The sequence below is a fragment of the Pygoscelis adeliae genome, unplaced genomic scaffold, assembly GCF_000699105.1.
Source record: "Pygoscelis adeliae isolate BGI_AS28 unplaced genomic scaffold, ASM69910v1 Scaffold267, whole genome shotgun sequence".
Lineage (NCBI taxonomy): Eukaryota > Metazoa > Chordata > Aves > Sphenisciformes > Spheniscidae > Pygoscelis > Pygoscelis adeliae.
Genome location: NW_008825150.1, coordinates 35,930 through 52,484, shown reverse-complemented (window position 1 = coordinate 52,484; position 16,555 = coordinate 35,930). Strand labels below are relative to the sequence as shown.

General features: G+C 39.1%; 1 protein-coding gene across 1 annotated transcript in view; it reads left to right on the top strand.

The window, feature by feature from the left end:
• The window catches only part of SLC26A4 (solute carrier family 26 (anion exchanger), member 4), a 26,511-nt gene that overhangs the window by 7,585 nt on the left and 2,371 nt on the right, over nt 1–16,555 (top strand). The window contains exons 6-18 of the mRNA XM_009328366.1: nt 1,276–1,428; nt 1,540–1,622; nt 2,564–2,711; nt 5,144–5,257; nt 6,049–6,126; nt 6,330–6,425; nt 7,886–7,992; nt 10,323–10,392; nt 10,721–10,813; nt 10,924–11,019; nt 13,319–13,549; nt 15,430–15,484; nt 15,811–15,956. Coding sequence (XP_009326641.1) covers nt 1,276–1,428; nt 1,540–1,622; nt 2,564–2,711; nt 5,144–5,257; nt 6,049–6,126; nt 6,330–6,425; nt 7,886–7,992; nt 10,323–10,392; nt 10,721–10,813; nt 10,924–11,019; nt 13,319–13,549; nt 15,430–15,484; nt 15,811–15,956 — 1,470 coding nt within the window. The remainder of the gene's footprint in view (nt 1–1,275; nt 1,429–1,539; nt 1,623–2,563; nt 2,712–5,143; nt 5,258–6,048; nt 6,127–6,329; nt 6,426–7,885; nt 7,993–10,322; nt 10,393–10,720; nt 10,814–10,923; nt 11,020–13,318; nt 13,550–15,429; nt 15,485–15,810; nt 15,957–16,555) is intronic.

Here is a 16,555-nt window from a genome sequence, read left to right as displayed (position 1 = left end):
CCAGTGACTTGCTGTGTCAGCTTCAGCAAGTTTTGGACTTGCTTCAGAAGTGGTGTTTAACAAACTGCAACACTAAGCATCCAACATGAACAGAATTCACAACCCAAAGTTAGGAAGTTACTGTTCCCCTGTGAAGTGGGGCAGAGCGAGAGATGGTCAGTAAGAATGGGATCCATGGTAAGCAGTACAGCGGGCGAGAAATGGCTTCAGTCACCTGAAGAAAGGCATCTGATTCAGTGTTTCAGGAAGGCTTCTTCTTTAGCGTAGAAAACATAGCTGATTAAGCACTTAGACATTTTGTTTCAAAACCAGAATGGTAGTAGTGGTACCGCTGCTGCAACCCTCCCCTTGCCTTTAAACTGACAGCTCAGTGTTTGGGGAGCTAACCAGGATGCAAGAGGTCTGTTTCTAACCCCTTTTCTACCAGATAGTTCTGTTAAAGCTGCTTCACTATGCATGGAATAATTAAATTTTCTTGGAGACGGGGCAAGTGAGAATTACCCTTATGCCTAGGAGGAGGACAGAGGAGTATTTGTAGCTTTTCTGTAATCAACCCTTCGTGTTTTCTCTGTACACTTATTTGCAGTAAACAATAGGACCAAGCAAGGGCATAGCAAGGGTAGAGAAGAGGGCTGCCTATTGCAGCCCAGTTGTGAGAGTCCTCCAGCCTGGGACTGAACTCTGCTGGGAGGGTTAACGTGCTGTAAGGTGAGGTTTAGTGACTGCTTTTCTCAAGTGTAGGATTCTCCACAGCCTGGCACGACCCACATGTTCTTGCTCGTTCTCTGCATGTCAACAGTGGAAATAGGAAGCATGTAATCCACAGACCATACGTACTAGGCACGTAGTGAACCAGAGTTTTGCCCAAGAGTCTGCTAGCTGTCTTTTGAATAGAAAAATGAGGATCTCCCTTGCTATTTGTACAAAGTGAAGAAGCTATAGACCTTCCCTTCCTTGCTCCAAGAACAGGTAGAAGTAAAACACAGGTAGGGGTTTAGCTCTTCTTACTTAGTATTAATTTCCTAAAAATCGGGAAGCAGAAGCCCAATGTGTGGACAATTCTTGCAGTTAGCTTTTTCAGTTAAATTCACTATTAAATCCATTCACTGATTCTGTAGCACCTTGACAGTACATTATCCTCAGGCTCCTCCAGGCCTAAACAAAGAAGTAACTCGGCTTCCTCTAAAACCCCATGCATCTGGATCTTCTCATGAGTGTTTTCACATCCTTCAAGTGGACATGGGCATGTTTTATGCTGTCATTTTTATTTTTCAGACTCTTACTGAAACATTTGAAAAAATTGGGACCACCAACATTGCAGATCTTATTGCCGGACTCCTCACCATTTTTGTCTGCATGGTAGTTAAAGGAATAAACGATCGGTTCAAACACAAGATACCTATACCTATACCAATAGAAGTCATTGTGGTAAGCAAAGGAGCATAACAAAAACTGATAACAGATAAAATAGATGGGGCTAGCTACAGGAAGACAAGAACCCTTTTTAAGTATTAAAAATGTTGTTTTATTTTATTACAGACAATAGTAGCCACTGGCATTTCATATGCTGCCGACTTGGAAAAAAAATACAATGCAGGCATTGTTAAGAGCATTCCAAGAGGGTGAGTGCCTTTGTTTTCTGGGAAATAGGTATTATTTTAATTGGCTAAAAATGACAGTGGTAAGAGAAAAGACATAAAAGAGATTGAGAGCTGTAACCCAAGTTTAGAACTCAGAGCTGGACATTTCCTGAGTTTTACTTCTGGCTCTGTCAATTATGCCACCTAAATATGTTGCCTAGCTTTCCTTCATCTGTAAAATGGGCTTAGGAACGTCTGCCTAATTCATGAAGTTCATCTGAGAATTAATTGCTTCATGCTTAGGAAGTGAATATATGACTATGGAAAATGTAAAAAAAAAAAAAAAAAATTTTTAATAATGAAATTCTTCATAGATTTAATTTCTGTAGACCTGAGTGGTTCATATTCATACCACTACTGTTATCCCAATCAATCCTGTCACTTCCATAGTCATAGGAGCAAGGATGTTCAGGATTACACTGGTAGAGGCTTTCACTTGAAAGATTCAGAGCACTTCACAGTAGTAACCTTCACATTCCATTTGGTATTCAGGGCTTGATTAATTAAAATTTGTGGAAACGCAGTAGGGGAGAACATGTTTTTGAGATCTTCTCAAGAAGTATGTTAACAATAGTATGAAGTGTCATTAACATATTTATGTAATTCATCATACTATTCAATACATCCTTTATTCAATGCTTCAAAAATGTACTTTTTCACTTTGCTATCATAAGGCCAAATCTCAGTCATGCTGAGAACAATGGGAGCTTTGTTGCTGACTAATAGCATCAGGATTTGGGCTATGGTGAGCTAGATAGCGTGTTCTGTATGTCAATGGGCTGTTTCCACCTTTTTATTAACTTGCAACATTACACTTCATATTATAAGCAACCAGTATGCCTCTGCCTCAAACTCCTTGACAATTCTAGTAAGAACAGAATTTGATCAAAGTTGATAACACTAATATATTTTCTAAATGCTAGATTTTTGCCTCCTGAACCTCCGGATGTCAGCCTGTTTTCCCAGATGATAGCAGCCTCCTTTTCCATTGCTATTGTTGCTTATGCTATTGCTGTATCTGTGGGAAAAGTATATGCAACCAAGTATGACTATGCTATTGATGGTAACCAGGTATGTATAACCAAAATAGTTTATAACCATAGTGAATTTAGGTTCTGTTTCATGTTCACTTATGTAGCCATATGAAAGAAACATCATTCACACACATTTTTCAGACTGAAGTTGAAGTCTGACAGGAGAAATTCTTTCAACTATTAAAAAAAAAAAGCTGAAATGGCCATATATTACCTGACAAATTTACATAGAGATGAGCCAGATGTGCTCTATCTTCAGTATGGGCTTTTCATACTAATTAGTTCCTTCTGTATTGCTTTAGTGACTGCAGTAGCTCTGAAAAGGTAATTAAAGCTAAGCTAAGCACTGTATAGGGCAATTTTCTGGTGATGTCCTGTTGACATGGCCAGCTTTAGCAACCTGCTTTCCATTTCTACTCCTAAGGCATATTTTGAGGTGTGTTGCTGGGAGGGGGAGGAAGACAATGTCAAGCTAAGAAGCTGATCCAGACAGCTTTATTTAGGCTTAGTCTACATGCAGGATTTGTATCAGTTGAACTTTTCAGTTAAGGCATGATTTTATTCCTACAGAATAAATTATTGTATTTCTCAGCATGACACCAGTTACATCAGTATAAGTATACTTGTAACTGTGTAGCTAAGTCCTGCAGCTTCACAAAAGTAAATGTCTACCAGCATATGAACATACTTGAGTAACTGTCTGCACCAAATGACTGAATTGTTTTACCCATTGGTTTCTAAAGGCTTATAGCTAGAATGTTACATGAGCATCAGCAAGCTCTTAGAGGATTCCTGCAGTTGTTCAGTGTCTTCACCAGGGGTTATGTGGCTTGCCCATGGGCATGGGAGAAAAATGTCAGAAAGCTTCCTTGTCCTGCATCTATGCTAATTTTGAATTTTATCCTTTGAACATATGAGAAAATACACTTACTACAATAAATAGATAAGCTAAGCTGAGCACTTTGTTTAATGAGTCCTTCTTTATTTTAGTGCTAATGGATTACATAAAGTTTGATTTTGGAAACACTGTTTTACAGTATGTAACAAAATTATTCTTCTGAACATGCAGAACAACAAACACACTTTACAATACACAAAGTTCATATCTGGTAACACTTTGACTTAAAGTTGCCTAAAATGCATTGACTTTCAGTTTAATAAATCTGAATGAATAATACATGTTCCTGGAAGTGCTGTTTATGCTGTTCTTTTGTTGAATATGCTGTTCTGCCAGCACTCATGTGCTTCAAAGATACTAATTAAATATTGTAGTAGTAGAATTACTGTTTATAAATGCAAAGTGCCTTTCTTTCAATACTATGCTACGAATTTTACACATGCAGCCATGAATGATGAGCAAATAGTTACTTGAACTGGAGAAGTTAAAATAACATCATAAAAGCAGGTAGTAAAATAATTTTGAAGGACAGGTCAATACCATTATCTGCTAGTATTTATTTTGTCTTCAGAGATTCATAGATTATTAAGACCTAAAAACACTAGGAACTACCAACGTTTTCTTGCAGAGCACAGCTGTCACACAGGAATAGGCATGAATCACCTAGGTCTGTTCTGTTAAAGAACATGACTTTAAAATCCTGCTCTTGGAGCTTAATGAAAAGCTTACAGGAAATTTCATTTTGAAGAAAAGAAGGGAGAGAGTCAAAATCAAATCTCAAATTATATTTTTAAAAATTTGCAGTGAGTGAAAAGCTTTTGTGACTGTGTCAGCTTGGTGAAAACAATGTTTCTGTCAGTTATATGGGGTTGCAGGCAGCTCCCAAATGCCTCATTTCCCAGGAGAGGAATGGCCCAGATCCCAGGACATAAAGCTCCCATGGTCCTTGTCACTTGAGCAGAACAACCAGTATCAGTAGGCGCCAGCATCTGTGACCCTGGGGCAAATCTATGAGAACGCTGCCTGGGACTCAGCGTGAGTTCATTGGGATGTTCAGAGTGAAAAACTTCTGGCTCAACAGATTAGAAGTTTTCAGTGAAACTGTGTTTCATTACAAAGTTCTTGATTAGTTCTACTAATAATACAATGCTTTGCATTAATAAAAGGCTTGTCTAAACTCAGACTGTTGAACTGATTAAAATTATTTGTTTAGCTGATGATACTTGGGAGTTAAATTTCTACTAGTCCCATTTGTTGATGCAATTATACCAGTGTAATTGTAAGAAATGTTAGTTTTGACAACATTGATGGAAATAAGCTTTTTATACTAAGACGAGTATGTCCATGTTAGGGAGAGTATACCAACTTCCTTGTATTGATTTCCAAACACAGGTAGTTACACTGGCACAAGAAGAATTTGTGTAAACATTTAACAGCTATTACTAATCCATACTCTTCTCAATATTATTGTGCTACTTACTTTATAAACTACTGTAGAAGCTATTGTCACTGTCCATTGCAAAATTGTCTTCAGGCATCTGTATTTACAGCATCATCCAATTATCTTGCAGGAGTTTATTGCCTTCGGCTTCAGCAACATTTTTTCAGGTGCCTTTTCTTGTTTTGTTGCAACTACTGCTCTTTCACGGACCGCAGTCCAAGAAAGCACCGGTGGAAAGACTCAGGTAATGACCTCTTCTTACTAGTACTGTGCACAGGTAAATTTAATCTTATATAGGACACAGCTTTCACAATGGGATGAAAATAGTCCTAAAATGATTGTGTTGCTGGCACATGGAAAGCCACAGGTATCTTAGCTAGCAGCTTGTGCTCTGGTAGTGAATAATTTTTGTAGCTCTGCCAGAAGAGGGCAATCAAGTTTTACGTAGCATGAGTTACATTAGGGGTCAGAAATCCTTCAAGCCTAATTCCCCAGAATTTAATTCCCAGTTAAGGGCCTGAGTTTGTCACAGTAGGAATTCAGGATGAGAGAGGAACTCCTCTTGCAGCTGCCTATGCGGTAATTAAGCTCCCGTGTGCTGGTCTGAGCAGCCCTGCCATATGCCATTCATCATCTGCCCATGTGCCATCTTTCTCATGTTGAGTATGCTGCTCTGTTTTACAGTACTACAGCTTTGCACTTTTAATGGTGGAGAACTACAGGTTATCCAGCAGCCCCTTTTCCGGCTGACACACAAACTCTGCTCCTTTCATCTGTCTGTGCAACGTAACCCCTCCAAGAGCTACTACCGTGCGTGCAGTTGTTTACACTACTTGCTTAATTGAATTCCCTCTGTGTTAGCTGAAGTGTATAATGATTGCCCATGTATGCCTAAACACAACGGCATTTTGGCAGGTCTCCTTGTTCCTAAAGAAATGTAGTGTGCAACTACTTGTACATTTTTCTTTGTAATCCTAGAAACATAAGATGAAGTCTTAGTAAGTTCATTTCCTATAAACACTCTGTTCTTTGCAGGTTGCTGGTATAATCTCAGCTGGGATTGTTTTGATTTCCATTGTTGCCCTGGGGAGATTGCTAGAGCCCTTACAAAAGGTACAGTACTTGTCCTCTGCAGCACAGCCACCAGCACCAATCAGATCCAAATGCTCAACTTTGATGGGCAGGATTAATAGCCCTGTTTAAACTATGGTGACTGATACCAGACGAGGCTCTGGTTTATAGTGTATAATGTTGAGCACTATCTTAATATGCATCTTTGCTTCTGAATAATACTTTTTCATAATTTTTCTTCACAGTCTGTGTTGGCAGCTGTAGTCATAGCTAACTTGAAAGGGATGTTCATGCAAGTGTTTGATGTTCCCCGTCTGTGGAGACAGAATAAAGTGGATGCTGTAAGTAACCTAATTTTTTCTTTTCTCCCGAATGTTTTCGTCTGGTTTTCTTTTTGCCTTTTAATGCCAGCCAAGTTTCTCTCAACTATCACATAAACACAATTTTGTAGAGTTAACATCAGAAAGCTTTTATGTGTGTCCTCAAAATGCAAGTGCTATAAGGTCAGTTAAAAATTCCCCATTTTAGAGTTTTACATAGTATTTTGCGTATCTTCTTTATTCCCTATACCCCACAGTAAGGGTGCCAATCAGGGTATTCCTGTGTAGTGATGACTTCTTCATAGCAATTACCATAGTTTACAGCAATCTTGTGTTGAGATGGCTTAAAAATCAGAATAAAGATGGCCTGTTGCCACCTTTACCATTGTGCTTTTATCTTTTGCACAGTTTAAATGGGTCAGAAAAGCTGACCTTTTCTTAATTCATGTACATATGTTTATATCATTACCATATTAGCATCCCGTTTGCCTGGATAATTTCAGGTAGTCCTCAGAAAATATGTTTTCTAGTTGTAGCAAGACTAATCCAAGCTAGAATGTGGATTCATTTGGCATGCAAAGGCATATATGAACGGGGTTTTCTTACGAACCACTATAACCATATCTCAGGGTACTTGCTCACATCTCCCACTGTGTTTTCTGTGGAATAGACCTTCGGTGTGGCTGTTAGGGCAGGAAAAGATTGTATGGAAAGTATTTTCTCCATGCAGTCCTTACTATGCATAGATTTTACAGTGTGTGTCATTGGGCAGTACCTGCCTTAGGTAGATCTGAAATTTTTTAGTCAATCACTTACTAGCCCTCTTTATAGGTGAAAGATCCCACTGACTTCAGTGAGAAGTTTGGGCACTCAGCTTTTTTATGATTGGGTCTATTGGGTGTTCTGCCTGGGCAGTGATGTAGAGAGGAATTGAGGAGCCCACTTCAACTGTTCTGCCTGAGTATTCAGTGGAGACTTTAGAGAGTGCCATCAACCTGTTAATATGAAATACCTCTCTTTGGAACAGTTCTGATTCTTAGATATTACTGAGCAGCCCCCTTCCCTCTCTATATGTCTGCAGGTGGGCATCTTACAGTATTTTACATCTTGGGAAAATAAATTATTTCCAATTTCTAAAGAAAGATTAACAATGACTGCCACCATCAGAAAGAAGAAAATGCAATGGTTACCTGCATCCCCTTTAATTTCACCAAAGTAACTGGATCCTTGAAAAATGTTATGTTAAAAAAACCTTACTTCCTAAAAAGCTAATTATGCCTAATAAGATAGTGATGGATAGAAGCATCTTGGAGGAAGAGGAAGAACTTTTGTATGGAAGTCAGCTAATTGCCAGTGTGCTATGATCATCTCCAAAGTTAAATTCTTCTGCTACTCATATTGTCTGGTCTAGTGATTCTTTAGCGTGACCAGGAGTTATATGTTATAATTAAGAGCCTTTACATATGTTATTTCCTTTCCAGATGATCTGGGTTTTTACGTGTGTAGCATCCATCATTCTGGGACTTGATCTGGGATTACTTGCTGGCCTTTTGTTTGGATTGCTGACAGTTGTGCTGAGAGTTCAGTTGTAAGTAACACAGGATCAGAAATAATTGTTAGTGTTATACCATGAAAAAGGAAGACAATATGCTGAAAAGCAAAACGATTTGTGGCAGAAAATCTGGTTGGGTTTACAAAAATTTTGAAATGGAAAAAATCTGTTCTTTAGAACAAAACACTGTTTGTGTGCTATCATTTAATTACACTGATAAAAGAGAAGCTGCATTATTTTATCAGTATTTATCCTATATCATGTTGGGTGCTCTGGTGGTACTTAGCCATATGTTATTTATCATAGAATCATCATAGAATCATGGAATAGTTTGGGTTGGAAGGGACCTCTAAAGGTCATCTAGTCCAACCCCCCTGCCGTGGGCAGGGACATCTTCAACTAGATCAGGTTGCACAGAACCCTGTCCAACCTGACCTTAAATGTTTCCAGGGATGGGGCATCTACCATCTCCCTGGGCAACCTGTTCCAGTGTTTCATCACCCACAGCATAAAAAATTCTTCCTTATATCTAGTCTGAATCTACCCTCTTTCAGTTTAAAACCATGACCCCTTGTTCTTTCGCAACAGGCCCTACTAAAAAGTCTGTCCCCATCTTTCTTATAAGCCCCCTTTAAGTACTGAAAGGCCGCAATAAGGTCTCCCCAGAGTCTGTGCTGCCAAGTGCCCAGGAAAAGAGAAGCTGCCTGGGATACAACTGTAGGAAGACTTCTAAGGGTAACAGCAGCTAAAATTCTTTAGAAAAATCTGACATTGCATTTGGTTAATGAGTTTTCATTTGCTTTGTTGGAATCTGAGATGGAAGTCGTCAGGATGAAGTTCATGCTGTGAGAGAGCAGTGGTTCGGGCTGTTTCTTAGATCCATATTTGGGGGGGGGGGGGGGAAATAATCTCCTTTCTGAAAATATAGTTTCAGGTGATCCCAAAAGGTTTTATGGTATCTGTGCAATTTCTCATGCTCTTCATTGAACAAGTATGAGTTGTTCAATGTACCTGAGTACACAGGTCTGTCCCCATCTTTCTTGTAAGCCCCCTTTAAGTATTGAAGGGCCGCAATAAGGTCTCCTTGGAGCCTCCTCTTCTCCACGCTGAACAACCCCAACTCTCTCAGCCTTTCTTCATAGGAGAGGTGTTCCATCCATCTGATCATTTTCATGACCCTCCTCTGGACCCGCTCCAATAAGTCCATGTCTTTCCTGAACTGAGGACTCCAGAGCTGGATGCAGTACTCCAGCAGTACTTTACATACCGATATAGCTGAGTTCTGGAAAGGGATAGGAACATTCCAGATCAAATATAAAAAGATGTATGAATGGCTTCTGTAATTAATTGATTATTATAGTAACTCTTAGCATGTAATACTACTACAATGTGTTGCACGTCAATAACCTTTTCACTTACTGCTTATACAAGACTGACTGTATGCCTGTGAAAGAAGAGGAAGAGAAAGTATGAGAATAAGACAAAATTTTGTGCTTGTGGCTGATTTGTTGCTGCTCAAAGAACACATGGTAGTGGAATGGTGAGAAAAGATGGCTTTGCAGAATCTTCTTTGGCCATCTTGTTACTTTTCATTGATCTTTTCTCTGAAAATACAACATAACTCCTTTCCTTCAACCTGGAGTCTAGGTTACTAGCAATACCAAAGGATAGTTGCACTGTCAGCACATGCATAAAAATAAAGCCTTGCAAAAGTTGTTAAAGAATAGTAGATGATAAAGAATTGAATTTGAAGAGCCTCAAAAAACATTCCCAAATTCAACTCAGATTTGTGAAATGAAAATATATAAGGGACATGAGGCTTTACAAACTTCAAAACAATTTGCTTCAACTGTTAAAAATTTATCTGGAGACTGCAAAATATTTTAGTTTTGTTACTGACTGAAATCAAAATTAAAAGAGTTGGATGAAAAGTTTTAAGTAACCTGAAAAGAATATAAATGTATTGTTTCAGTTGATTTGAAACGAAAAAAGTGATCAATGTTTTTTCAGAGTCAAAAAATTGTTTTTTCATTCAAACAAAACTAATCTGCTTTTAAAACGTTTTTCTGGTTTGGGAGACAAATGGAACAAGTTATTCATTCAGTTCTATATAAAAATGGTGCAGCAAGTAGGCTGAGACCAAAGTACCTTGTCTTTAAAAAGGACCATTCACTACAAATCGGAAAAAGACCCTTGCACAGTGACACAAAACAAAGATCCTCACTGGAAAATTGTTGTATATTAGTTTGGCCGAAGAGAGCAGACTACAAGAGTCTATGACAGTTTGTATGCAGCAATCCCTTCAATTCTGTGAATGCCTAAGTGTGATGTTTACCTTCACTGTCTTTTCTTTTTGTTTCTGTTAGTCCTTCATGGGGTGGCTTTGGAAACATTCCTGGCACAGACATCTACAAGAAGGTCAAGGACTACAAAAATGTAAGTCATTGCTGAGTTGTTTCCCTTCAGTCTACAAGGCAGTGTAAGACAAAGTAGTGCCTTGCGTATTGTGGACAACTTGAATTTGGAAGTGGAGTGCTCGAAGATAACAAGTTTCGGCATTAAATTCTTCATCTTGATCCAGATGGTTGGTCTATATTGCATGCTGGGGCTGTAAGCTTCTAAAAACTGAATCACCTTAATTCTCAGCAAAGATAGGCCATTTTTTGTGAATTAGATACATAGCTGAACTGTTGAAACAGTTAAACTGCTTCTTATTAGCCAAAATAAGGTTGTTGCTGCTTAACCTTATATTCTTTGGCAACAGGTTATAGAACCAGAAGGTGTGAAGATTCTCAAGTTTTCAAGTCCAATTTTTTATGCTAACATCGATGGACTGAAAAGCAGCCTCAAATCCACAGTAAGTGATACGTGATGTTTTTTCATGCTTCTTAACTGTCTTTGAGATTTCCTCAGAATTATATCTAGGTAAAATTAAATCATCTTGATGTCTTGATCCTTTTTCTGTAGGTGGGATTTGATGCAGTCAAGGTATATAATAAGAGACTCAAAGCACTGAGGAAGATACAAAAGCTAATCAAGAAGGGGAAATTAAAAGCTACTAAGGTAAAACAATTTTTTTTTCTTTTGAATTTTTTTCTCAAAGGATTACTGTTAGAGCTTATTACTTTAGCCTTTAGTTCCTCTGTACTCATCTTTAAAATGAAGATGGAAGAGTGTGACTTATTACTGTGGTAGGAAGACTGGGACCTGCAGGAGAATTAGCAGAGCAGTACACCTATTGCCAAAGACCCCACAGATTCAGGCAGCTGTGACAGTCATGGTGCTAACAGGAGTGGAAGCAAGAGATTCCCTGATCTTACCTCTACCCCTCACCACCTCAGATTGTCTCTGTGCAGTAAAAGTGCTGGCTCTTTCATGTGTACATGCTCCTATCATCCAGCTTCCTATGCACAGGTGAGCTGTATCAGTTGGCTGGTAGACATAGCCTTCCACGTCCTCTTTAAAGAAAGCAGCATATGTTCCTCTGAGTATGGAATGTACATGTCAATAATTAAATGCTTACATTTAATTAGACAGGTACAGGCAACCTATTAAATCTCCAGAGCTGGAAGTTAGAAGTGGGTTTTCTGTTGTCGTTGCTCTCAGTGCAGGATGCAGTATTTCCTGTATATATTACAATTTATGATGCAGTTAAATGCTCAGTTATGTGACGTTCCAGCTTTTGACCTAGTCATTTTACCATGTTATCATATATAGTAAATCTAATTCAAAGCTGAAAATACTGGTCTTAAATATCTCCTAGAAATAATTCTGTTGAGGGAGGGAGTAGCTCTGAGGTATTTATTTTTCTGGATAGTGGCCTTTTTGCAGGAAGATGCTCTTTTAGCAAAGAAAAAAAGAGGAAAGGAAATACACTGCACAGAGGAGGAGATAATTATTTACTCTATCTTGTTTTTCTTTAAATTCTTGGATGCAGTATTGTCACCCAACACTAAGGGGTGTTGTGGTTTAATACCAGCTGGCAACTAAGCACCACACAGCCACTCACTCACTTCCCCCACAATGGGATGGGGGAGAGAATTGGAAGGGTAAAAGTGAGAAAACTCGTGGGTTGAGATAAAGACAGTTAATAGGTAAAGCAAAAGCTGCGCGCACAAGCAAAGCAAAACAAGGAATTCATTCACTACTTCCCATGGGCAGGCAGGTGTTCAGCCATCTCCAGGAAAGCAGGGCCCCATCACGCGTAACGGTTACTTGGGAAGACAAACACCATCACTCCAAACGTCCCCCCCTCCCTTCTTCCCCCAGCTTTATATGCTGAGCATGATGTCGTATGGTATGGGATAGTGGTGGGGTGGTGTGAGAAGCAGAAAAGGCCTTGACTCTGTGTAAGCACTGCTCAGCAACAATGAAAACATCCCTGTGTTATCAACACTGTTTCCAGCACAAATCCAAAACATAGCCCCGTACTAGCTACTATGAAGAAAATTAACTCTACCCCAGCCAAATCCAGCACAGGGGACAGACAGGTTCTTTTAGGGATCCTTGGCAGAATGATGATGGCACTAAATTGTAGTTACAATTAAAGCTTTATTTTTCTTAACAGGATTTTATGATTAGTATAGCACAGAATTTATGATTAGAATGGCACAGGATTTCTACAAACAGAATCAATGTAGTACAATTTATAAGTAGCATAATACAGAATTTATAATACAACTTAACTTATAGTTTTTAATTACCTAGACCCCAACTTAACTTATGGTTTCTAATCACCTGGACCCTCTGCAGATCAGGTCAGATCTTAATACGAGGTTTGATGTATCAATATAACAATCATAAACTAGACTCAAAAATCATATAAAAGAAGACGAGTCTCTCACCCAGTCCTCAGAGGAAGCTGATGATGGTGGAGGCGTCCCTGGCCACCGGGGGGTCACAGGTCTCACTGTCCAGCAGCAGTTCCAGTCCAAATTCCCCACTTAGGACTTGTAACTGCTTGATTTTATAGACAGCGCTCTGTGCGCCGTTATGCTTCCCTGTTCTATGACAGGGTCATCAACAACACCCAGTTGGCTGGGTGCCTGGCAAGGAAGGGAATATTCAGCCTGGCACCCAGGAATCTGTTTGGTTTGTCTGCTTGGTTCACAGGACCTTCAAGGCCTGAGAATGAGGGGAAAGGGAACGACTACGTGACCTGCTCAGTCACAGAGAATGGCTGCTTGCCTTATAAAATGGCATCATTTATGCTAACCACATTACCAGGGGTTGGGAGCAGGGGGTACCGGTTACAAGTCTTGTTCATTCCTGAAACAGAAGTTATCACAGGGAAGTATTTCCTGTAACTCCAAAACTTTCTCCATGATTAAATGCTATATTCCATATATTATCTGCACATTAGAATGGCATCATCAGTGAGCCTGGTATTAATAATGAAGCTTTTGAGACTGATGAGGAACCTGAAGACAACGAAGATCTTCAAGTTCCCACCAAAGAAGTAGAGATCCAGGTAGACTGGAATTCAGAACTCCCAGTCAAAGTAAACATCCCCAAGGTGCCCATCCATAGTCTCATTCTTGATTTTGGAGCAGTAACCTTCTTGGATATTGTAGCTGTGAGATCAATAAAAACGGTAAGGGCATTTTTTTTCTGGTGTTCCATGAAAATGAAACTAGTCAGTAGTATGTAAATCAAGAGCTGTTAGCTGAAGTTAATTTCTGAGTTTTAAAAAGTCTGTTGTTGAAAAATACCTTTAAAACTTATACAGCAAGAGGTAGAATATTGGGGTGTGCATATTTTAGGTGGAAAAAAAATCCAAAAAATGCATTAAAAGAACAATATGAAAGTTGCATGGTCAAGTACTCTAAAATTAGAACAGCAAAATGTGGTCCCTTTGTATGCATGTGTTATGAAATATTTTAGTTATATATTTTCTTTCCACGTGCCTCCTGTTTTAAGCTGGGCACAGTATGACGCTCACTCAACACAGAGGTAGTAAAAATTTCATCTTACCATCACTTCAGTCTTTAGCCACCAGATTTATTTATTCATTCCATATTATTTAAATTATGAAGGAAGGAAGAATGATTCATCAACATTCACTAATTCATCTTCAAACATCACACTATGAAATAAGGAGATAGTATTCCTAGTTTAGGGAGAGGGAAATGAGGTGAAGAGACTAAGGCCAAGTATTTCCATTATTTTTTGGTGCCCAGTTACAAGTGTGTAGGACCAGATCGTTCAGTCTTCAGTCATTTATACTTCATATGTTCAGATTGCTGCTTTCACTAACTTCATGAAGCTGGTGAAGCGTCTAGAGCACAAGTCTTACGGGGAACGTCTGAGGGAACTGGGGTTGTTTAGCCTGGAGAAAAGGAGGCTGAGGGGAGACCTCATCGCTCTCTACAACCACCTGAAAGGAGGTTGTAGCGAGGTGGGTGTTGGTCTCTTCTCCCAAGTAACTGGCGAAAGGACGAGAGGAAATGGCCTCAAGTTGCGCCAGGGGAGGTTTAGATTGGACATGAGGAAAAATGTCTTTACTGAAAGAGTGGTTAAACATTGGAACAGGCTGCCCAGGGAAGTGGTTGAGTCCCCATCCCTGGAGGTATTTAAAAGATGTGTAGATGTGGTGCTTAGGGACATGCTTTAGTGGTGGACTTGGCAGTGCTAGGTTAACGGTTGGACTTGATGATCTTAAAGGTCTTTTCCAACCTAAAGGATTCTATGATTCTGTGATTCAGTTTGCAGATGGGACTGCTTAGCCTATCTATAAACCAGATCTTAGATTACCAAGACTCTAGTTCATCATTGAACAGAAGGGGATGGAATTAGCAATCATCTCTGAAAACACTATTCTAAGAGACTTGCCTGCTACCAGGGAGCCGGGGTAGAATCCAGTCTCCCACCTTTTAACTAACTGAAATACAAGAACGCTGTGTGCCTTGCTTCAGCCTTCTGCCTAGTTTTGATTCAGTTCCAGCTTCTGAGACAAGAGAGATATGGGGTCCACAGACATGACTCTTTTCATATGCAGCTTTTTCATCCAAGCACAGGTCCATCTGGTGCACTGCATGAGGGAAAAATCTGTGTAAATTTGCATGTGCCAGTCAAGGATTGTATCATATCACACATACATGGGGAGAAATAAAGCTTGCCAGGCCCATGTGATTCTCACTTGAAGAGACATGATTATTCATATTATGAGAACAGAATGAGAACCTTCATAGGCAGCAATGTATGTATGTGTAAAATTGATAGTTCCACTCACATAGTCAAAGATAGGCCACTTCAGCAACCAGGTACTTAACTACTGGATCTTTAAGTATAGCAAAGTATAGCAGTTCCTTATTTATGATGAATAAACAAAACATACAATTTGGAATGAGGACACGCAGAAACAAATGAAGTGTGTGTGTGCCTACACATGACATATATAGACATATATACATACATGTATTTTCACCTTACAGACTTTATTTATGTCCTTGTTGCAAACTTTTTTTTTTTTAGATAATTAGAGAGTTTGAGAGAATTGATGTGAGAGTATACTTTGCTTCATATCAAGGTAAACATCCAAATATTTCTACTACCACTCATGCAAAGAATAAAATGAAGATGAGAAGGGATGAGAAGGGATCTCTAGATGTGTCTGTGGGAGCATTTGTTCTAATAAAAATGTGAATTATCACACTGATAAACATGGTGGGCTGCGGTGGGACACAAAGAATGGTGGGGTTTAAAGGAAAGATGGAAAGTAAAAGTCAAGACAAAGCTATGATTGATTGATTTGGCTGTACGTTTGATTTCTGATAGTTGCAACCATGTATTTTGATATTTATTTCTTAAATTACTTCAAATTGTATTAACCTGTTATGACTTTCTTTTATTCAGACAACCTTATATCTCAACTGGAACGGAGTGCCTTCTTTGATGATATTGTCAGAAAAGACATATTCTTCTTGACTGTCCATGATGCTGTGCTCTACATAAGGAATCAAATGACATACAGTGACAACCAGGATCCCATATTTGAGAAGGTAGTCTACTATCCAGTAGTACATTTCCCTTCCTTCTATCATCTACCATTGATTCCATTACAGCATGGCGTGTTCAAAAACTAGACGTAGACCTGTAGTACAAATAAAGTGAGAGTCTAGTAAATTGGACAGCTTCTGTAGTACATGAATATTTTGCTAGATCAAAGGAAGGGTCTGTTGACCCCAGGATCTTGTTAGTGAAAAGAACACGAGAAACAGGACATATGGAGAACACTTCATTCTAAGACTCATTTTCTAGTTTCTGACAACTGGCAGCTTAAGAACTTCCTCAGCTGGAGGTTGCATTTGGACCATTATATTTAATCATCATAGATGGAGTTTTCTTCGATGTGTCTGTCATACTCCTTTTGGAACCCCTTTACATATTTTAGCTTGACACTATCCTGTGGAGATGGGTTCTGTAATTTTAAATGTGTTATATGACACATATTTCCCATTTGTTTTAAGCCTGTTGGATTTCTGGATTGCTAGTTGCAATGAATAATCATTCCCTGCTCCCTTTCCCAACACCATTAATAATTTCATATACCTCTGATCAAAGCTGAAGAGTCCCATTCTACTTGGTGTGAGTGTGCATG